The sequence below is a fragment of the Pleurodeles waltl genome, chromosome 6, assembly GCF_031143425.1.
Source record: "Pleurodeles waltl isolate 20211129_DDA chromosome 6, aPleWal1.hap1.20221129, whole genome shotgun sequence".
Lineage (NCBI taxonomy): Eukaryota > Metazoa > Chordata > Amphibia > Caudata > Salamandridae > Pleurodeles > Pleurodeles waltl.
Window position 1 is genome coordinate 578510495 of NC_090445.1, and position 23481 is coordinate 578533975.

The 23481-nt window shown below is 42.7% G+C and overlaps 1 protein-coding gene across 4 annotated transcripts in view; it reads left to right on the forward strand.

Annotated features, from left to right (window-relative positions):
• FKBP5 (FKBP prolyl isomerase 5) overlaps positions 1–23481 on the forward strand; it is an 805772-nt gene that overhangs the window by 358455 nt on the left and 423836 nt on the right. For 3 of the 4 annotated variants that reach the window (XR_011204865.1, XM_069238763.1, XM_069238764.1), the window contains one exon: positions 16585–16727. Coding sequence is in view for 3 of the 4 variants with exons in the window: in XM_069238763.1 (XP_069094864.1) it covers positions 16585–16727 (143 nt within the window). In the remaining variant the exon portion in view is untranslated. The remainder of the gene's footprint in view (positions 1–16584; positions 16728–23481) is intronic. The other variant, XM_069238765.1, reaches the window with a different exon arrangement.

Genomic DNA, 23481 nt, shown 5'->3' on the forward strand with positions numbered 1-23481 from the left:
AACCATTCGTTATGCCTCAATGGGATTTGTCCTTGGTCCTGACTTTCCTTATGGGGTCCCCTTTTGAGCCTATGCATTCTTGCCCCTTAAGGTATTTGGTTATTAAAACAGTATTCCTGGTAGCTATAACATCTGCAAGGAGAGGGAGTGAGTTGCAGGCCTTATCGGTTAAACCCCCTTATATAACGTTTTATGGGGATAAGGTGGTGTTGAGGACCAAGGCTGCTTTCCTTCCGAAGGTTGTTTCACCCTTCCATTTGGCTCAGACAATCACTTTGTCCACGTTTTATCCTCCGCCTCATCCTTCAAAGGAGGAAGAAAGACTACATCGCCTGGACCCAAAAAGGGCGTTGAGCTTCTATATCGACAGAATGAAGGATATCAGGCTGGAGGATCAGCTGTTTGTCGGATACGTGGGCAAGAGGAGAGGAAAGGCAGTCCACAAGAGAACACTCTCCAGGTGGGTTGTTCTTTGCATTAAAATCTGTTACTCTTTGGCAAAGAAGGATCCGCCTGAGGGCATTAGAGCTCACTCCACCAGAGCTAAGTCGGCCTCTTCGGCCTTGGCCAGGGGTGTTCCTGTGGTTGACATCTGCAAGGCCGCAACTTGGTCGTCCCTTCACACTTTTGTGAAACATTACTGTTTGGACTCTGAGGTCAGAAGGGACGGTCATTTTGCACGGTCAGTGCTGCAGGATTTCTTGGTTTGACCATTTAGGCACCCACCGCCGGGCGTGGTACTGCTTTGGGACTCTATTCATCAGGTGAGGAATCCACAGGTAGTTGTATCCATCAGAAGAACGAGTTACTTACCTTCGGTAACGACTTTTCTGGTGGATACATTAGCTACCTGTGGATTCCTCACGGTCCCACCCGCCTCCCCGTTGCCTTTTTGGTCTCTCCAAGCAATCCTTGAGTGTGCTCCTTTTGGTCTTCAAAGTTGCAATACATTTTGCATGTATGATATTTGTATATATGTGTATATTTATATATAAATCTATATATATATTGGGTATATACATGATTCGTATGTATAAATATATTTATTTGTTTAAAAAAAAAAAAAAAAAAAAAGGTTATATTAAATCTACAGCTATTTTATTGCAATGTTGTGTGATTTACAATATTAAGAGATGTTGCTTTGCTCTTTCATTGCATTGGGTTATTATTATTATTCTCATGCACGTAAAAAATGTTGGTACTGTCATCGGCACGTCGGCGAGGACTTCTTATTGCCTGTATGACGTCAGACGGCGTCGCGTGGGCTAGAGTGACGTCCTCGTCGACGTGCAGAGACTAGTAAAAAGATTTCCGTCAAATGCTGGCGCCATGGGAGTATTCATCAGGTGAGGAATCCACAGGTAGCTAATGTATCCACCAGAAAAGTCGTTACCGAAGGTAAGTAACTCGTTCGTTTTCCTCCAAAATTTTGGACGTGTCCACGTTGCGCTTTGGGGTGTTTCCTGTCGCCGGCGCTAGGCCTACCCACGCAAGTGAGGTATCATTTTTATCGGGAGACTTGGGGGAATGCTGGGTGGAAGGAAATTTGTGGCTCCTCTCAGATTCCAGAACTTTCTGCCACAGAAATGTGAGGAACATGTGTTTATTTACCCAAATTTTGAGGTTTGCAAAGGATTCTGGGTAACAGAACCTGGTCCGAGCCCCGCAAGTCACCCCATCTTGGATTCCCCTAGGTCTCTAGTTTTCAGAAATGCACAGGTTTGGTAGGTTTCCCTAGGTGCCGGCTGAGCTAGAGGCCAAAATCTACAGGTAGGCACTTCGCAAAAAACACCTCTGTTTTCTTCCAAAATTTTGGATGTGTCCACGTTGCGCTTTGGGGCGTTTCCTGTTGCGGGCGCTAGGCCTACTCACGCAAGTGAGGTATCATTTTTATCGGGAGACTTGGGGGAACGCTGGGTGGAAGGAAATTTGTGGCTCCTCTCAGATTCCAGAACTTTCTGCCACAGAAATGTGAGGAACATGTGTTTTTTTAGCCAAATTTTGAGGTTTGCAAAGGATTCTGGGTAACAGAACCTGGTCCGAGCCCCGCAAGTCACCCCATCTTGGATTCCCCTAGGTCTCTAGTTTTCAGAAATGCACAGGTTTGGTAGGTTTCCCTAGGTGCCGGCTGAGCTAGAGGCCAAAATCTACAGGTAGGCACTTCGCAAAAAACACCTCTGTTTTCCTCCAAAATTTTGGACGTGTCCACGTTGCGCTTTGGGGTGTTTCCTGTCGCCGGCGCTAGGCCTACCCACGCAAGTGAGGTATCATTTTTATCGGGAGACTTGGGGGAACGCTGGGTGGAAGGAAATTTGTGGCTCCTCTCAGATTCCAGAACTTTCTGCCACAGAAATGTGAGGAACATGTGTTTATTTACCCAAATTTTGAGGTTTGCAAAGGATTCTGGGTAACAGAACCTGGTCCGAGCCCCGCAAGTCACCCCATCTTGATTCCCCTAGGTCTCTAGTTTTCAGAAATGCACAGGTTTGGTAGGTTTCCCTAGGTGCTGGCTGAGCTAGAGGCCAAAATCTACAGGTAGGCACTTCGCAAAAAACACCTCTGTTTTCTTCCAAAATTTTGGACGTGTCCACGTTGCGCTTTGGGGTGTTTCCTGTCGCCGACGCTAGGCCTACCCACGCAAGTGAGGTATCATTTTTATCGGGAGACTTGGGGGAACGCTGGGTGGAAGGAAATTTGTGGCTCCTCTCAGATTCCAGAACTTTCTGTCACAGAAATGTGAGGAACATGTGTTTTTTTAGCCAAATTTTGAGGTTTGCAAAGGATTCTGGGTAACAGAACCTGGTCCGAGCCCCGCAAGTCACCCCTCCTTGGATTCCCCTAGGTCTCTAGTTTTCAGAAATACACAGGTTTGGTAGGTTTCCCTAGGTGCCGGCTGAGCTAGAGGCCAAAATCTACAGGTAGGCACTTCGCAAAAAACACCTCTGTTTTCTTCCAAAATTTTGGATGTGTCCACGTTGCGCTTTGGGGCGTTTCCTGTCGCGGGCGCTAGGCCTACCCACGCAAGTGAGGTATCATTTTTATCGGGAGACTTGGGGGAACGCTGGGTGGAAGGAAATTTGTGGCTCCTCTCAGATTCCAGAACTTTCTGCCACAGAAATGTGAGGAACATGTGTTTTTTTAGCCAAATTTTGAGGTTTGCAAAGGATTCTGGGTAACAGAACCTAGTCCGAGCCCCGCAAGTCACCCCATCTTGGATTCCCCTAGGTCTCTAGTTTTCAGAAATGCACAGGTTTGGTAGGTTTCCCTAGGTGCTGGCTGAGCTAGAGGCCAAAATCTACAGGTAGGCACTTCGCAAAAAACACCTCTGTTTTCTTCCAAAATTTTGGACGTGTCCACGTTGCGCTTTGGGGTGTTTCCTGTCGCCGACGCTAGGCCTACCCACGCAAGTGAGGTATCATTTTTATCGGGAGACTTGGGGGAACGCTGGGTGGAAGGAAATTTGTGGCTCCTCTCAGATTCCAGAACTTTCTGTCACAGAAATGTGAGGAACATGTGTTTTTTTAGCCACATTTTGAGGTTTGCAAAGGATTCTGGGTAACAGAACCTGGTCCGAGCCCCGCAAGTCACCCCTCCTTGGATTCCCCTAGGTCTCTAGTTTTCAGAAATACACAGGTTTGGTAGGTTTCCCTAGGTGCCGGCTGAGCTAGAGGCCAAAATCTACAGGTAGGCACTTCGCAAAAAACACCTCTGTTTTCTTCCAAAATTTTGGATGTGTCCACGTTGCGCTTTGGGGCGTTTCCTGTCGCGGGCGCTAGGCCTACCCACGCAAGTGAGGTATCATTTTTATCGGGAGACTTGGGGGAACGCTGGGTGGAAGGAAATTTGTGGCTCCTCTCAGATTCCAGAACTTTCTGCCACAGAAATGTGAGGAACATGTGTTTTTTTAGCCAAATTTTGAGGTTTGCAAAGGATTCTGGGTAACAGAACCTAGTCCGAGCCCCGCAAGTCACCCCATCTTGGATTCCCCTAGGTCTCTAGTTTTCAGAAATGCACAGGTTTGGTAGGTTTCCCTAGGTGCCGGCTGAGCTAGAGGCCAAAATCTACAGGTAGGCACTTCGCAAAAAACACCTCTGTTTTCTTCCAAAAATTTGGATGTGTCCACTTTGCGCTTTGGGGTGTTTCCTGTCGCGGGCGCTAGGCCTACCCACACAAGTGAGGTATCATTTTTATCGGGAGACTTGGGGGAACATAGATTAGCAAAACAAGTGTTATTGCCCCTTGTCTTTCTCTTAATTTTTTCCTTCCAAATATAGGAGAGTGTGTAAAAAAGACATCTATTTGAGAAATGCCCTGTAATTCACATGCTAGTTTGGTCACCCCGGAATTCAGATATGTGCAAATAACCACTGCTCCTCAACACCTTATCTTGTGCCCTTTTTGGAAATACAAAGGTTTTGTTGATAGCAATTTTTTACTCTTTATATTTCAGCAAATGAATTGCTGTATACCCGGTATAGAATGAAAACGCACGTCAGGGTGCAGCTCATTTATTGGCTCTGGGTTCCTTGGGTTCTTGATGAACCTACAAGCCCTATATATCCCCGCAACCAGAGGAGTCCAGCAGACGTAACGGTATATTGCTTTCGATAATCTGACATTGCAGGGAAAAGTTACAGAGTAAAACGTAGAGAAACATTTATGTTTTTTTCACCTCAATTTCAATATTTTTCTTTTTCAGTTGTTATTTTCTGTAGGAAACCCTTGTAGGATCTACACAAATGACCCCTTGCTGAATTCAGAATTTTGTCTACTTTTCAGAAATGTTTAGGTTTCTGGGATCCAGCATTGGTTTCATGCCCATTTCTGTCACTGACTGGAAGGAGGCTGAAAGCACAAAAAATTGCAAAAATGGGGTATGTCCCAGTAAAATGCCAAAACTGTGTTGAAAAATTGGGTTTTCTGATTCAAGTCTGCCTGTTCCTTAAAGCTGGGAAGCTGCTGAGTTTAGCACCGCAAACCCTTTGTTGATGCCATTTTCAGGGGAAAAACCACAAGCCTTCTTCTGCAGCCACTTTTTCCAATTTTTTTGAAAAAAACGAAATTTTCCCTGTATTTTGGCCAATTTCTTGGCCTCCTTCAAGGGAACCCACAAAGTCTGGGTACCTCTAGAATCCCTAGGATGTTGGAAAAAAAGGACGCAAATTTGGCTTGGTTAGCTTATGTGGACAAAAAGTTATGAGGGCCTAAGCGCGAACTGCCCCAAATAGGCAAAAAAAGGCCTGGCACAGGAGGGGGAAAAGGCCTGGCAGCGAAGGGGTTAATAGGAAGCTAAAGTGTTTTCAGTCCCTTTCTGATTGAGTTGTGGTGTGTGATGTACAGCACAAGGTGATCCACGGCATTCTGAACCCATTGTAATCTGTTGACAAAACCTTGAGGGGCCCTTTGTAGCAGAACATTTGCATAGTCCAGCCTAGATGTAATTTGGGTGTGAGTATGTATTATATAAATAAATATTAGATACTTTCCTAAGTGATTTCAGTAATAAAAATACTTGTGGTTTGAAAGAAAGTAAAGTATCAATTTGAACTCCCACTCCTGTTTTTAGCCACAGTAGTAAAGGCTAGAGGTGTTCCAAACTCTGATGGCCAGATTCTCGATGTGTTTAGTGGTGGGTGAGAATGTGCCAAATACCAAGATCTCAGATTTATCCGAGTTCAGGCAGAGTCAGCTCATATGCATCCATTCTGCCACTGCCAAGAGACAGCTTTGAAATTTGTCTGTAACAGAGTTGTCTAAGTCATTTAAGGCAAACATCAGTTGAGTACTGCCCGCATACGACAAAACATTGAAACCCCAGGCATGTGCCACAGCAGTAAGAGGGGTCATATAGATGTAAAAGCCCTGTCATGGTCCGCAGTTTACCTCCTTAAATTCTGAGATGTAGGAGGGTAGATGAACTGCTTGCTGTCTTCCTGCAAGGAAGGTTTTTATCCAGCTCCAGACAGTGCCTGCTATTATAATTTCTTCCAGTCGCAACAGTAAACTTTCATGAGAAACCAAATCAAATGTGTGTGATAGATCAAGCAGGGCTAAAATCATTTTTTTTTTACCAGAGACAAGCCTAGTTTTAATGAAGTCTGTCACTTCTAGGAGAGCTGATTCTTTACTGAAACTGGCATAAAAACAAGACTGGGAGGGGCGCAGACAATTATTCTCAACTATAACTTTGGTGATTTGACCATTAAACCAAGATTCTAGCATCTTCTGAATTGTAGAGAGCTGGTCCTATAGTTACTGGATTTAATGGATCCAGCTTTTTTTCTCAAAGGAAGCCCCATTACCTTTTTCCAATTTGTGGGTACCGCACTGTTTTCTAGAGAGAGGTTAACCAAATCATTGCTCATGGGAATAAGATTGAGCATTTGATTCTGTGCGAAGTACAGATATCTAGTGGGGAGTCAGATATGGATTGTTAAAAAAAATCCTTTCAGAATCCTTCAAAGACATCCTGTCAAAAGTGGTTATCTGTGGCCGGCTGCCCTGAGGTTTTAGTATGGATCTGGAGGAATAATTATTCTGACTGACTCTCAATCTGAAATAGATCTTAAACACTTTTGTCCTGATTTAGATCTTGGCGAATGGATTACTCTGTCACAAACATGACGGTTATTCCGTCCGCTGTATTACGATTTCCATAGGATATAATGGAATCGTAATATGTCGGACAGGATATCTGGCACATTTGTGACAGAGTTTCTCCTATCCGCCAAGATCTAAATCAGGCTCTTCGTCATGAAAGAAGCAAGATAGATTATCTGCAAATTCTTGGGAAGTGGGAGTTGATTGTTTGCCTGACTTTTGATTCAGGAAGGAATCTGCATTTTTAAATATGGTCCTAGAAACATTAGGCCTCATTATGACCCTGGTGGCCGGCAGTAAGCTGGCGGTAACACCGCCATCAGGCTGGCGGTGTTCCGCCAGCTATTATGACCGTGGCGCATTAGCCACGGTCATTCCGCCGGCCCCTACAACAAGCACCCTGCAAGCACCGCTGCCCTGGGGATTATGAGTCCACAACTGCCAGCCTGTCCACGGCAGTAAACACCGCCATGGAGAGGATGGCAGTAAGGGGGACTCGCGGTGCCCCTGGGGGCCCCTGCACTGCCCATGCACTTGGCATGGGCAGTGCAGGGGCCCCCAGGAATAGCCCCATCGCGCATTTCACTGCCGAATTTCAGGCAGTGAAATGCGCGACAGGTGCTGCTACACTCGCTAATAATCAACATTGCCGCCGGCTCCATTACGAGCCGTCTGCAATGTTGATGTGACTTTTCCGCTGGGCCAGCAAACAGAAACACTGTTTCCGTCCACTGGCCCAGCGGAAAAGTCATAATAGGGAGCCAGATATACCAACAGCACTGGCGGTATACTGACGCCGCAGCTTCGCCGGTCTTTTTAAAAGACCGCCAAAGTTGTTATGAGGGCCACATACAGGCTTTAGCACTTCTTATTTATTTTCCTAAACTGTTTCAGTACAGACCTGTAGATGGGTTTATCCTCTTCAGAGAAATTGTGTTACCACTTCCTCTCAAGTTTTTTGCATTTGTGTTTTTCCTCTTTCAGTTCTGCAGTGAACCACAGAGCAGAGGGAGAAGCCGTTTTACTGCTGTTTGTTTTCAGAGGCACAGTTTTCTCAAAATGTGTTCCTAGATCTGAGTCAAAAGCAGTCATGGATGTATCGATATCACCAGACTGGTCAACCTTGACTTGAGAGCAGACTGAATTTAGTACTGCATCCGGGACCACTTGCCAAGGGTATGCTGAAAGGGAAGATTGAAGTAAAAAAAAGGGATAAGATAGTGATCCAACCAGGCTGAATGTACTATTTCTTCAACTACAACAGAGTGCAGGTTAGAGAAAATAGCATCTAGGGTTTGGCCACCAGACTGTGTGGGGCCAGCACCATTTTGAACAAATTCGAAGTTGGGTATTGCTTCAGTAAAATATTCAGCAGCTTTACTTGAGGGATTATCAGCATGAATATTGTAGTCACCTAGGGCCATGAAATTAGAATATTGTAAAAATGAAAGCATGATGGAATTGGCAAAAATCTCACAGAACAGTGAATCGGCCTTAGGGGGCCGATATGCAAGAATTCCTGAAAGGGAGATATTGCCCGAAATCTTTAGGTTAAAAGCGAGGGCCTCAGCTTTATTCTGTAAATCTACTTGCTGACTAGAACTAAATAAATTGGAGTGATAGATGATGACAGCTCCACCACTTACTGTTCAAGTTCTATCTGGATGTGAGATTGAGTATCCATTGGCAATGGCTGATTCAGCCATGTTTCAAAAAGAAAGATAAGATACCAGGTATTATTGTGTAATGCTCAATTTTATGTTTGTGGAGAGAACGGACATTAATTAACCGTGCTTTTACAACCCCATCTGTATGTGAAATTACTTTTTGAGTTAAGGGATTGTCTGTAGTCAGACTATTATTTCCCAATCGACATGGCCTCATGTGTGCTGTATGAGAAAGTCTTCCGTGATCCTCATGAGAACAAATCAAATGTCTCATACCAGGGGAAAACATATGGAATTGAAAATTACAGTTTGGACACAGCAGCAGGCTTTTGATTGTTGCAAGCCAGCTGATGATTACATTTAGGTGGTTGAAGGTTGAGGAGAAACAACTTAATGAATGCCAATCTTCTTGTTTGTCCTGGGAAAAAAGGGTTACATGGCTGGCGCTGGGCACAATCTGGATGCGGACGGGCACAGACGGGCTTGCCTTTGTCATGCCTTCTGTGCACTAGTGGTGCGTCCATGCTTGCATTCTGCTTAAATAATGAGCACGAGGATTGAAAGTTAGGGAACGCCCCGTCCACGGTTTGCAACTACAGGGAACAGTAGTGATATCATGGATGTAAATGTGGCACTATTCAGCCACCATCAGCCCACCCATATTCAAATTCAGAAGAAAACAGTTTTCTTTTAAAAACGTGAAATAAGTGCAAGAACAGGTAAAAACAGCCCCCTGGAGCTCCTGAGACCAACTAAAAACCAACAGAAAGAAAGGTTAAAAGGAACAACAAGTCATCTAACATACAGGCAACAGTGTGTCCACACTCACATCCTGCTTAAATAATAAGCGCAAGGATTGAAAGTTAGGGAATACCTCACTCATGTTATGGAGCTAGAGCAAGCAGTAGCATTATTAACTGCGTGAATGTGGCACTATTCATCTGCCATCAGACCGCATATATTCAAATTCAGAGGCAAACAATTTTATTTTACCCCTTTCGCTGGTAAGCCTCAAGCCCCCACACCTCTTTGCTAAGCCTTTTTTTTGCTTATTTGGGGTAGTTTGGGCCTAGGCCCCATAACTTTTTTTCCACATAAGATATCCTTGCCAAATTTGCGCCCTTTTTTCCCAACATCCTGGGGATTCCAAAGGTACCATGTGTTTGATAATTCCCCTTGTGGGAACCGAGGCATTAGCCAAAATACAGGTACATTTGGGGAAACATTGGGGAAAAAATGCTGCAGATGAAAGTGTCTGCTTTTTCCCTGCAAAAGGCATCAATTAATGGTTTGTGGTTCTAAAATCAACTTCTTCCCAGCTTTCAGGAACAGGCAGACGTGAGAGAGAAACCCACATTTTTCAGCACAGTTTTGGCATTTTGATGGGGCATAGCCCATTTTTATAGTTAGTGGTAGAAATAGGTGTAAAACAATTGGTGGATTCCGGAGAGCTTTAAATTTCTGAAAGATTGACAAAATTCTGAATTCTGCAAGGGGTCATTATCTAAATATACACAGCTAAATTTAAGAAAAAACATAGACAATAAATACTAGTACCCATTAGTTGGGTACACAAATACCTTAATCTTAAATCATCATGAATAATATTCAAGTAAATGTTTCCTAAATAAGCATAACACACAATAATACTTATCTGCTCCAGAAGCAGCAAGCAAAAGAGGATGAAGATGGAGGACAAGGAGTATTCATGGGGCTGAAAGTTCTAACTAAGAGTTTTTGTGATGATTTAAAGTTCTGGTTTGGAAGCTTTTAAATGTGGCTGCTAAGTAGGAGTGAATATAACTTAAATCCATAATGCTAACCTCCTTGTCTTTAATAAAATTTCGTGGTCGTGCTCTATCAATAGGCTTTACAGGGCTGCACCTCCAACCGAGACAGACAGGCACTGACAGAGAGGCACCTGAGGAAGGGGAAGGAGACTTTTTAGCACCACACAGTGGCGAAAGAAGTACCTATAAATGAGGGGTCCTCCTCCAATACAATTGAGAAGTTGATGAATGGTCATAGAGAAATGCCGTCAGCACTTGCTAATATTAACTAAAAAAAACTGGAACATATGGAAAAAGGACACAAGCTATGGAAATTTACCTTGAAACAATGGAGAAAACAGTTGGGGGTGTCAAAGCTGTGGCTTAAAAATTAGAATTCAGACCGTTGACTGTGGATGGCATGAGTCTATGTACACATGAGGACACAATACGTTTTCCATAATACAGGGAGTGCAGAATTATTAGGCAAGTTGTATTTTTGAGGATTAATTTTATTATTGAACAACAACCATGTTCTCAATGAACCCAAAAGACTCATTAATATCAAAGCTGAATATTTTGGGAAGTAGTTTTTAGTTTGTTTTTAGTTTTAGCTATGTTAGGGGGATATCTGTGTGTGCAGGTGACTATCACTGTGCATAATTATTAGGCAACTTAACAAAAAAAAATATATACCCATTTCAATTATTTATTATTACCAGTGAAACCAATATAACATCTCAACATTCACAAATATACATTTCTGACATTCAAAAACAAAACAAAAACAAATCAGTGACCAATATAGCCACCTTTCTTTGCAAGGACACTCAAAAGCCTGCCATCCATGGATTCTGTCAGTGTTTTGATCTGTTCACCATCAACATTGCGTGCAGCAGCAACCACAGCCTCCCAGACACTGTTCAGAGAGGTGTACTGTTTTCCCTCCTTGTAAATCTCACATTTGATGATGGACCACAGGTTCTCAATGGGGTTCAGATCAGGTGAACAAGGAGGCCATGTCATTAGATTTCCTTCTTTTATAACCTTTCTTGCCAGCCACGCTGTGGAGTACTTGGACGCGTGTGATGGAGCATTGTCCTGCATGAAAATCATGTTTTTCTTGAAGGATGCAGACTTCTTCCTGTACCACTGCTTGAAGAAGGTGTCTTCCAGGAACTGGCAGTAGGACTGGGAGTTGAGCTTGACTCCATCCTCAACCCGAAAAGGCCCCACAAGCTCATCTTTGATGATACCAGCCCAAACCAGTACTCCACCTCCACCTTGCTGGCGTCTGAGTCGGACTGGAGCTCTCTGCCCTTTACCAATCCAGCCACGGGCCCATCCATCTGGCCCATCAAGACTCACTCTCATTTCATCAGTCCATAAAACCTTAGAAAAATCAGTCTTGAGATATTTCTTGGCCCAATCTTGACGTTTCAGCTTGTGTGTCTTGTTCAGTGGTGGTCGTCTTTCAGCCTTTCTTACCTTGGCCATGTCTCTGAGTATTGCACACCTTGTGCTTTTGGGCACTCCAGTGATGTTGCAGCTCTGAAATATGGCCAAACTGGTGGCAAGTGGCATCGTGGCAGCTGCACGCTTGACTTTTCTCAGTTCATGGGCAGTTATTTTGCGCCTTGGTTTTTCCACACGCTTCTTGCGACCCTGTTGACTATTTTGAATGAAACGCTTGATTGTTCGATGATCACACTTCAGAAGCTTTGCAATTTTAAGAGTGCTGCATCCCTCTGCAAGATATCTCACTATTTTTGACTTTTCTGAGCCTGTCAAGTCCTTCTTTTGACCCATTTTGCCAAAGGAAAGGAAGTTGCCTAATAATTATGCACACCTGATATAGGGTGTTGATGTCATTAGACCACACCCCTTCTCATTACAGAGATGCACATCACCTAATATGCTTAATTGGTAGTAGGCTTTCGAGCCTATACAGCTTGGAGTAAGACAACATGCATAAAGAGGATGATGTGGTCAAAATACTCATTTGCCTAATAATTCTGCACTCCCTGTATAGCCTACAATCCTTCAGGAGGTCTACTAATGTAATACATCTGGGTTTCTACTACTGGAGACAAACAAGGTCCTTATGCCAGTGATGCTAGACTTCTTTCTGGGAGTATTTGCCTTCCTCTGCACACATTGTCCACATTTGTATACTCTTTAGACAGTCTGGGCCAGATGTAGCAAAGAACCAATTTGAGACTTGCAAATTGCGAGTCCCTGCGACTCGCAATTTGCAAGTCGCAAATTGGTATGCAGTACGGTGTCTCAGACACCGACTGCGACTCGCTATGGGGTCGCAATGACCCACCTCATTAATATTCATGAGGTGGCTCGCAAATTGCGGCCCCATAGCGAGTATAGGCACTCGCAAACATGGAGGCCTGCTGTCGTCAGCAGACCTCCATGTTGGTGACTGCTTTAAATAAAGCAGTTTTTTTTTTTTTAAGTGTAGCCCGTTTTCCTTAAAGGAAAACGAGCTGCACTTAAAAAAAAAAACGAAACCTTTAGTTTCGGTTTTTTTTTCAGGGCAGGTAGTGGTCCCTTGGACCACTACCTACCCTGAAAAAATATTTTTGGGTCCATTCACAAAGTGGACCCCTTCCAATTTGCGAGTGGGTTACCATCCACTTGAAGTGGATGGTAACTGCGACACCATTTGCGACCGCATACGCGGTCGCAAATGGTATTGCATACCACTCAGAATCGCAAATAGGAAGGGAACACCCCTTCCTATTTGCGATTCTGAAATGCATATTGCGAGTCGGTACCGACTCGCAATATGCATTTCTGCATTGGGAAACGCGTTTAGCAAGTCGCAAACGGCAATTTTTGCCGTTTGCGACTCGCTAAACGTTTCCTGCATCTGGCCCTTCGTTCCTAATGTTTCTCACTAGTGTGGCATGATTATAACAGCGATAGGTGATTCTGAGTGACAGGTGATACAGTGCAAAAGAAAGCAACCACCTTGAAACATGACTGCAGTCTCAAGAGAAACACATTCTACCCTACCCAAACTTTAGTTTGGAAACACATTACAGAAGGAAAGAAGAATATAGGTACTAAGGTGCAAATATTTCAGAACCTTGAGTGTGCAGTCTTGTCTCTTGAGTATCGGGAGTCCAAAGGTGTTTTATAGATATATATCAGGGGTGTGGAATTTATTAAAATATCTACTTGTCCAGGGGACAGGTTGCTTCTCAAATCTACTTGTCCTGTAAAAAGATCTACTTGTCCCTTTGGTGCCATGTAGTGTGGCGACAAATTATGGCAGCAATCTCATTATGTAAGAACTCTGATAATAGCCTCTCTGATTATGCCAGGGCTACTACCATAGTAGGGCTTGAATACTTGCAATTTCAATCCCTACTGTAGCAATTTCCTTATTTTGACACCTTTCTGCAGATCTCCATACTGGGGCTGGAGGAAGCAGTAAGCAATAGTTCCAGGGCTGGAATGCCTTTGAGTCTGCAAACCTACTAACCTGCATGTTTTAAAGATTTTCACCAGCTTCTCTCTAATATTTTCCCATAATAAGAAAGGTTGGACATTTACTCCTGACAATGGCAGAATTAGAACTTCTGCCAGGGTTGGGAAGAAAGTGGCTGGAGGGAAAATGAACTTGCAAATGCTCAATAGATTTTCACATGAGCAAATCTACACATGCGTATTTACCCATGCTAAAATACAGTTCACAAATATTTTATAGGGGTACGACATATACCATGGGTGCACTTTTGTGACTTTCTTTAAGAATTTGGGGCCACATGTAGGTAGGTTCAGATTTGCGACTCGCAAATTGCGAGTCGCAAATCCGAATGTAGGATGGTGTCCCTGACACCATCTGTGATTCGCAAGGGCTTCGCAAATGCCCACCTAATGAATAATCATGAAGTGGGTCGCAATTTGCAACCCCCTTGCGAATAGCGGACCTCACAGGGATGGTGGCTTGCTGGAGACAGCAGACCACCATGTCTGTGACTGCTTTTCAATAAAGCAGTTTCTTTTTTTTTTGTAATGCAGCCCGTTTTCCTTAAAGGAAAACGAGATGCATTACAAAAACGAAAAATGAAACTTTTTCGTTTAATTTTTTCAGCTGGACCACTGCCTGCTCTGAAAAAATGTTTACAGTGACATTCACAATGGGGAAGGGGTCCCATGGGGACCCCTTCCCTTTTGCGAAAGTGTTAGCACCCATTTGAAATGGGTGCAAACTGCAAATGGTTTGCGCCCACTTTCGCGGTCACAAAACAATCCTACATTGCACTTCAAGTCGCAGTTAGGAAGGGAACACCCCTTCCTAATTGCGACAACCCGTTTTGCGATTCAGTAACCAGGTTACCGAATCGTAAAACTGGGTTTGTGCATCGCAATGTGCTTTTTTCACCTCGCAAACAGCGAAAGTCGTTGTTTGCGACATGCAAAAAGCTACCTACATGTGGGTCTTGGTCCCTAATTAGGTCTGATGTTAACAAAGACATTTTGTTTTTATTAAACTTCTATTTCTCTCTCTTTCGGCTGGCTTTACTGTGAGTGATCGCATTCTGCTCTTCCACAAGGAGCATATTGGCAAACAAAGTAGTTTTGTTCAGTGTCAGGAACTACAGTGGCAATCAGTGACGTAACGAAATTGGAGGGTGCCCCTTTGCAAAGAACATGGAGGAGCCCCCTCTCTAGACTCACTCAGGGCAGGTGCTGTGCTGAAGGGGCCCCCTGGAGGGCGGCTGCGGGGCCTTTGTTATGCCACTGGTGGAAACGTGTGCTTTTAGAGTTCAAAAACTTTTTGGGGGGGGGTTTGCCAGTGTTTGTTACAATGTTGAGGGCCTGGTAGCTCCCACAACAATAAAGTGTTACAAAAGCCATGTCAAAACAAGACACGCATTGATGAAACTAAAAGACTTATAAAAATATGTCAGATCAGTTGGCTTTGTCAGTGTTTGTTTATTTTCATGCTTCCCATATTCGTGTTGAAAATGGTTACACTGATTTCCCATTAGAAATATTTTTGGGAAATACTAGCATGCATCAACACATTTTACTAAATGACACTTCATTTGCATCTAATCAGAGAGCATTCAGGGAGCATTATACTTAGCCTCATAGCCTAAACTTTTCAAACATGTGTATACACATTTATTTATTTTTTGTACTGGAACCAACGTCAGTAGTGAAGTGTGACCTTAAAACATTTATTTACAGCACTCACCCTAATAATGAAGGCTTTGAAATAATGAACCATAAATACAACTTCGAAGAGCCTTATCTTATGGAAACACATTACCTCAACTGCAGAGAGTTCCACTCTCTGTAAACAAGCAGCCAAAGGGTTTGTGCTGCAGAGGGTTGGGCCTACTTGTCCCAAGGACAAAGTAAACATAAAAACTTGTTGCCCTTGACCCCAAACAAGATGTGCCGGGCGTCGGGTGATAGGAATTCCACTTCCCTGTATATATATATATACATAGCGTAAATGCGTCTTCTCCACAGTTGAGTCTGTCCAGGCTGGAGTGCGTAAAGAACCCCTATGCGTTACACAGAATTGGGGCTATTGCATATTAAAGTGGAGGTCCACTGGTTCTGTGGCCTTTGTTTCTTCTTCTTTGCCTCCTGAATATGCTCCCTGCATCTCTCCTTTATTCCCATCTCCCCTCCCCTTCATTCCAATCTCCCATCCACTTCCCTTGACCGTAGAGACAGATATATACCTCAACTGCATGCCTTGTACTGACATAGAGAGAATAGTATTTTAAATAGACTGGGAAAGTAGAGCTTTTATGGGTAAGAGTACTGGGACCGCCTTGTTCTGAATTATGTATTATGGGGTCCCCTCGGGCCTTTCTTTAATTGTTAATATAGATATTTGTTAACAAAAAAGGGTCTTCTGATAGAATATCAATGCTAAAAATATCGTGTGGACAGAATACTGTGTCAAAAATATTGAGGACCAAAATATCGAAGGTAGGTGCAAATAGCTAAGAATAGATTTACTCTTCTTAACTCTACATCCATGTACCTTGAAGATATATGTATTGTAAAGCTACATATATGTGGAGTTATATATTGTAAAACTTTGCTTACCCATTGAAAGTTACCATTACAATATTTTTGTCCTTGATATTCTTGACACAAATTTTGTCCCAAAAACATTTTTGAAATAATATTCTGGCCAAGCACCACGAAAGAGATAAAGAGACTCACAAAGGGCTAGAACTCGGCGTACGGGTTACTACACCACAGCGGTGATGGATATCCCATCCGCCGAAATCTAAATCCCATTGGGTATAATGAGATTTAGATTTTGTCGGACTGGCTATCCGTCACCATTGTGATGGAGTAACCCATCTACTGAGTTCCAAATCAGGCCCTAAGTCTTCACTTAAATAAATTTGATGGATTTGACTTAAAAGGAGGACAAGAACATCTGTACTAAAAAGGTGTTTTGTTAATGAGTATATTTGATAAATGTATGCCTTCTTTGGTAACGCATCTGAAACTGCAATGGACGTAAATGAGTTCTTCTTTTCTTTCAGGACAGGTTATCAAAGCATGGGACATTGGTGTGGCCACCATGACGAAAGGGGAGATTTGCCTTTTGCAATGTAAACCAGAGTATGCCTATGGCTCCGCTGGCAGTGTCCCGAAAATCCCACCTAATGCAACACTCTTTTTTGAGGTATTTATTCTTTATTTGCTAAGAACTTTAGATTCTGAAAAACTACACAAAAATGGGTGCATTCATAACCCATTCATTCATAGGCCTGTAGGCCTCTTCAGGGCGGCATACAAATATAAATGGGCCACCAAGTGTATGCTGAAAGCCAAAACTTCACATACGAACAACTTAAATGAATACCACTGACTATTTGAAGGAAGGCATACTGGCGAAGAGCACTACAATGTTTGGATTTATATTGAGTTCCGAAAATGGTACAGATGTGATACAAATCACATCATCTGGCTGTAGACATTTATAAATACAAAGTGCTATGCCTGTGCAAATTGAGGCGAAAGAGTGCCCATAAGACTGGCAATAAGTGGAAAAACAGTATAATAAAGGCAGTCAAATGGAACTTCGGCTGTCAAGTACACCACAATACCAAAGAATATTTTAGGAATCATTTTGTGCGTACAGTGTTGCAAAATCTTGCAAAGTCATTCCATAATGATAAGGTGTCTACATTTTAATCCTAACTGGTTGTTAAATCAGGGGCATAAGTTGGGATGCCTTTTAATAGGTTTTGCGATTTTATGGTCACTTTCTATGGGGTTGAATTATGCAATGTTGTTGCCAAGATTTCTAAGAATGAGATAGGTTTCCCTCCAAATGATAAGCCTCTTTTTTTAGGTTTGGCTTAAAGACAGCTTTAGCTGTCTTGCCAGCCTCATGTTGTCCACAAAATATGATACAAAAAATAAATATATAGGGGCTCCCCAATCAACACTCTTTCACCATTGGTCTGTTGACATGTCACTTAAATTATATTCCCTCCTGACCAAGCAGAAGGTATAGATCAACAGACCAGCCCACTCCAGCCACTGGATGCGTTCACTTTGAGTGACTGCATATTTCCTGTGCTCATACACCTAAAAATAGTCCCCCAAAACAGAAATTGTTAGACACTTGCACTCTTCAATGACTGAGAGTCCGTATGTTTAGTAGGGTTACCCCAAATATTTTCATAACTCTCAAGACATTTATAGTAACTTACAATGTTTATTCCTCACTATACACCTGCTTTGGTGCATTGGAGTAGCTGCATTGTATGTGCAGATTTTTTGGTTGAAGTGCCCCCTCCCCACAGATTGTGCTTGACATTTCAGCCACTTGTATCTGTCTTGAGAGAGCCCTCCAGTAACTTCTCGCCGAACAGCATCTTCCCTATTGTGGTGTTGTACAAGTAGTGTTGGTATGCAACAAACACTCCTCTCAAATCAAAGACAAAGCTTACACCCACTGAAAGAGAAACAGCCATTCCTATAAATAGTATATGTATGATCACAAACTTTAAAACAATCAAGGAATGTAATGAGATCTGTGATTTTGACTCATCATCTTGAGTCAGCTTTGGGAAATAATTAATCTTGTGAAAGCAAGCAGAAATTATTAAAATACCAAATGTGTGTATGCAGATTTATGTTGTGATCCACACCCACTGAGCATGGTGCAGGACATTTGGAGCAGTTGCCTCTGACTTGAGTTGGACATCTATTAACCACAAGTGGAACGGTAGATTAATGAAAATATTTCAAAGCTTTTGCAGTTTACTCAATAGGGGCACCCTATAACGACTTGTGGAACTGCGGCTTCACCGAATCATACAAATGTTTTTGCATTTGACTTGCAAGGCATACCTAGTAATAACTAGTGGAATTGCAGTTTCATAAAAAAGGATTCATTGCTTTTGCATCTAACTCATGAACGGTCCTCCCACCCCAAGCCTTCAAAGGCCCTAAATTCTTTAATTAAGGGGAGGGGGCACGCAGCCCTTCCTCCCCATGCCATTATAGGCCATGGGAAGCCCACCCCCGGGGCAGATTACTTAAAAGCACCTTCCCTGAGCATGTAATAGCCCCGGAGATCCCAGCCCCCGGGGCTCCATTCTTTAATTAAGGAGAGTGGGTACGAGGCCCCCTCCTTAGGCCTTCAAAGTCCCCAGGAGAGGTGCTCTTGGCTCCCTTTCCTTTTTAATAAAATATGACCCCAGGGGATGGTGTCCAAAGGGCCTAATAAGGCTCTAGGAGGGGCTGAGTGGGAGGGGGGGGCAAGTGGCCTTCCTCCCCTTTACAATATAATGCATCCTCAGGGGATGAGGTCTCCGGTCTGCTAAAGCTTGAAGAGGGTGCACTGTGCAGCCGCCCCTCCCCTTTTTGTATTTGTATTTAGGATTTATAAAGTACATTATAGCCATAGGCATCAAAGCGCTGCAAAACGAAAGAAGGAGATGCAATTAAGGAAGAGAAAAAAGGCAGGTCTTTAATTGCTTACAGAAGGCCATATGGGAGTCTAAGCTGGCAATGTGGGGCAGCAATGTTTTCCAGAGTGTTATATATACCCTGGGATGGGTGTCCCCTTTTAAAAGATGGATGGCCCCTGGGCTAAAAGGGGCTAATGGGAAAGGGGGCGTGCACCCCTCTTCCCCCCCCCTCCCTTTTTACAAAATGGACAGCCTCAGGAGATGCAGTCCCCAGAGCCTGAGAAGGCTCGGGGAGGTGGACCGCAAAGGTCCCTCCCCTTTTAAAAAATGCACTACCCTGGGGATTGGGTCCCAGTGGCCTAATGCGGCTCTGGGAAGGTGAGCTGTGCGGTCCTCTCTCCAATTTTCATTATATTTGGCGCAGAGGTGTGTGTGCCCCCAAGGCCTATTGGGGCTCAGGCCAGGGGGTTGTGTGGCCACCTCCCCCTTTTCATTGTATTTGGCCCAGGGGAGATGGGGGTCCCCAGGCCCTAAAAAGGCTTGGGAAAATGGCCACACTCTCCTGTAAAAATATCTGTTTTTGTTTAAAAAAAACTTTAGAAATTGACTGAAAAAAACAAAGGTTAAGTAACGTTATAGATAGGTGAATTAATATGTCTGGGACAACATTAATGTTTTGAATTTTAAAAAAACACAGAAATTCACCAGGTATAATTAGCAGAGATGTCATCAGTGATGTTATAAATGATGTCATAGAACATGTCATCAGTGATTTGATATGTTTAATATGTCAGGTCCTAAGCAGTACATGGCATGGGTGTAACTTATAGTTAGCTCTGCTAACTATAACTGGTGAATTTCTGTGGCTTGTTTCAGTTCAAAATGTTGATATATTTGATGAGAATATATTTAGGTGACCTATGCACCCAACTATAACTTCACTTTACCCTTAGTTTTTTTCAGTGAATTTATAAGGTTTTTTTTAACCAAAAACAGATCTTTTCATTACAACTAACTATAACGTTACTTTATCTTTGATTTTTTCAGCGAAAATATACTTACAAATATATGCACATATACTCAAACTTTATATATAGCAAAATGGAGTTGCTATTCTCTTTGCAAAAACAAATTGCATGTTTTACAAAAGACCGACTTGAAGGATTAATATCCTACTGTTAGAAAGGAACTTGAAATACATTTTCATTCATTTTGAAGGCTTCAGACTGCCTTAAAACTCTTTCCATTTAAAATGTAGGGCTCTGTTGAACTTGAAAACTCTCAGGTTGCTAATAATCGAGCACCCTAGTTAAGCAATGAGGTTAATATCCTTACATGTTGGAGAAACGGATAGTCCACATCCCAAATTGTGTCCTCTGGGATAGAGGGTTCAGCCCAAGAGCTAAAAAGCAAAGGGCATACCAACATTTCAGCACCTACCTTTGTGCTGTGTTGTCAGTTTTAGTTTAATTGTTTTTTGTTTTTTTACTTTAAGACAAAATATATAAACAATGTGTCAAATTTGAATATGCATCTATTAAAGAAATCTTTTGTAACAGGTATTCCGGGGTATCACTTGTAGGTAGAGGTACTAAGTGGCCATGAAATTGCTGAATATTTCCAAGACAGAGAACAAGGAAGCAATGATCCTTATCTGTAACCCTGGCTTTCGAACATTAGTGTCTTCATTGAATCGTCTCGTAATCCACTTGCCCTTGAAACTTGGATACTGAGAAACCAATTATGAGCTTTACTCATACAGGGAGTGCAGAATTATTAGGCAAATGAGTATTTTGACCACATCATCCTCTTTATGCATGTTGTCTTACTCCAAGCTGTATAGGCTCGAAAGCCTACTACCAATTAAGCATATTAGGTGATGTGCATCTCTGTAATGAGAAGGGGTGTGGTCTAATGACATCAACACCCTATATCAGGTGTGCATAATTATTAGGCAACTTCCTTTCCTTTGGCAAAATGGGTCAAAAGAAGGACTTGACAGGCTCAGAAAAGTCAAAAATAGTGAGATATCTTGCAGAGGGATGCAGCACTCTTAAAATTGCAAAGCTTCTGAAGCGTGATCATCGAACAATCAAGCGTTTCATTCAAAATAGTCAACAGGGTCGCAAGAAGCGTGTGGAAAAACCAAGGCGCAAAATAACTGCCCATGAACTGAGAAAAGTCAAGCGTGCAGCTGCCACGATGCCACTTGCCACCAGTTTGGCCATATTTCAGAGCTGCAACATCACTGGAGTGCCCAAAAGCACAAGGTGTGCAATACTCAGAGACATGGCCAAGGTAAGAAAGGCTGAAAGACGACCACCACTGAACAAGACACACAAGCTGAAACGTCAAGACTGGGCCAAGAAATATCTCAAGACTGATTTTTCTAAGGTTTTATGGACTGATAAAATGAGAGTGAGTCTTGATGGGCCAGATGGATGGGCCCGTGGCTGGATTGGTAAAGGGCAGAGAGCTCCAGTCCGACTCAGACGCCAGCAAGGTGGAGGTGGAGTACTGGTTTGGGCTGGTATCATCAAAGATGAGCTTGTGGGGCCTTTTCGGGTTGAGGATGGAGTCAAGCTCAACTCCCAGTCCTACTGCCAGTTCCTGGAAGACACCTTCTTCAAGCAGTGGTACAGGAAGAAGTCTGCATCCTTCAAGGAAAACATGATTTTCATGCAGGACAATGCTCCATCACACGCGTCCAAGTACTCCACAGCGTGGCTGGCAAGAAAGGGTATAAAAGAAGGAAATCTAATGACATGGCCTCCTTGTTCACCTGATCTGAACCTCATTGAGAACCTGTGGTCCATCATCAAATGTGAGATTTACAAGGAGGGAAAACAGTACACCTCTCTGAACAGTGTCTGGGAGGCTGTGGTTGCTGCTGCACGCAATGTTGATGGTGAACAGATCAAAACACTGACAGAATCCATGGATGGTAGGCTTTTGAGTGTCCTTGCAAAGACAGGTGGCTATATTGGTCACTGATTTGTTTTTGTTTTGTTTTTGAATGTCAGAAATGTATATTTGTGAATGTTGAGATGTTATATTGGTTTCACTGGTAATAATAAATAATTGAAATGGGTATATATTTTTTTTTGTTAAGTTGCCTAATAATTATGCACAGTAATAGTCACCTGCACACACAGATATCCCCCTAACATAGCTAAAACTAAAAACAAACTAAAAACTACTTCCAAAAATATTCAGCTTTGATATTAATGAGTTTTTTGGGTTCATTGACAACATGGTTGTTGTTCAATAATAAAATTAATCCTCAAAAATACAACTTGCCTAATAATTCTGCACTCCCTGTAGTTTGTCCAACAAATAAGATGAAGCTGACAGACAGAGGATTGGATTCTGGGACTGGTGCTTTTACGGGGCAGAATTCTGTTTTGATTGGTGTAAATTAGATGTCTATTTCCTTCTCTTTTTGTATTCTTTCTTTTTTATTCTCTCCTACAGACAGCTTTCAGTGTCTTTAGTAGCCAGTACAGACTCCTAGAGGGCTTTTGGTCCTCCCTTGCTTATAATTTGATGACCTTTTTGTCTGTCTCAGTTCCATGTTCTTTTTTGATGGCATTACTCCCTAATGTGTTTGGCATACCCCGTAACCATTTTGTTTTGAGAGGTTGAGTTGTATACTTCCACTACTGACTCTGGAACCGATCATTGCATGAGGGACTTTTTTCTCTCTGTCTCTCTTCACCCCTCTCTCTCTTTCTTTCACACACACCCTCCTGCACCCTTTTCAGCCTGTTCTTTAAAAATTAACCCCTGGGCTGTGCCCAGGTGACCTATGCATCTCCCTTTTCTGGTTGTACAGCAGCAGATGGCCATCTGTAAGTGGTGTATATACCATTCACAGATTGCTGCTCATGTGTGCATTTGTGCACCTCCTAGGGGACCACTTAGGAATACTTTTTTATGCTTTATGAAAATGCATCTAAGATGGCTGTACTTGCATGCACACTCATGAAGGCTATCTGAGGACAGAAAACATTGGCAAAGCCAATAAATCCGTGCTTCAGTGTCACAGACGTGGGTGTGTCAGACCTTATTTGCTTTAATATTATTATGATAAGATGACATGTAAAGGGTAAGTCATCTATTACCCTCAGAGGTCAACTTGGACCTTTTGACTCAGATAAGAGTGTGTAATCATCCCGCAAGACAATATCAATCAATCATCATGAAATGTGACCTATGTGGCCATGAATCACCATACAAGTTTAGTAAAGTTTAAACATGTATTGCCCTTTAAATTAACAGTGCTGAGATCACGTAAATCATGCACAAGATCAAATGAAATACAGAAACATCACTGGCTGTCCAAAACGCCTGAAAAATCTCAATCTATTTAAGAAATTTAACATTAGACGTTCGAAAAGAACAATGCAGAGTAACAACAGTATCAAATGAAATAGAGAAATAGTATACATTTAGGTGCTCATTATGATTTTGGCGGTCTTTTTGAAAGACTGCTGAAGCCATGAGCACCAA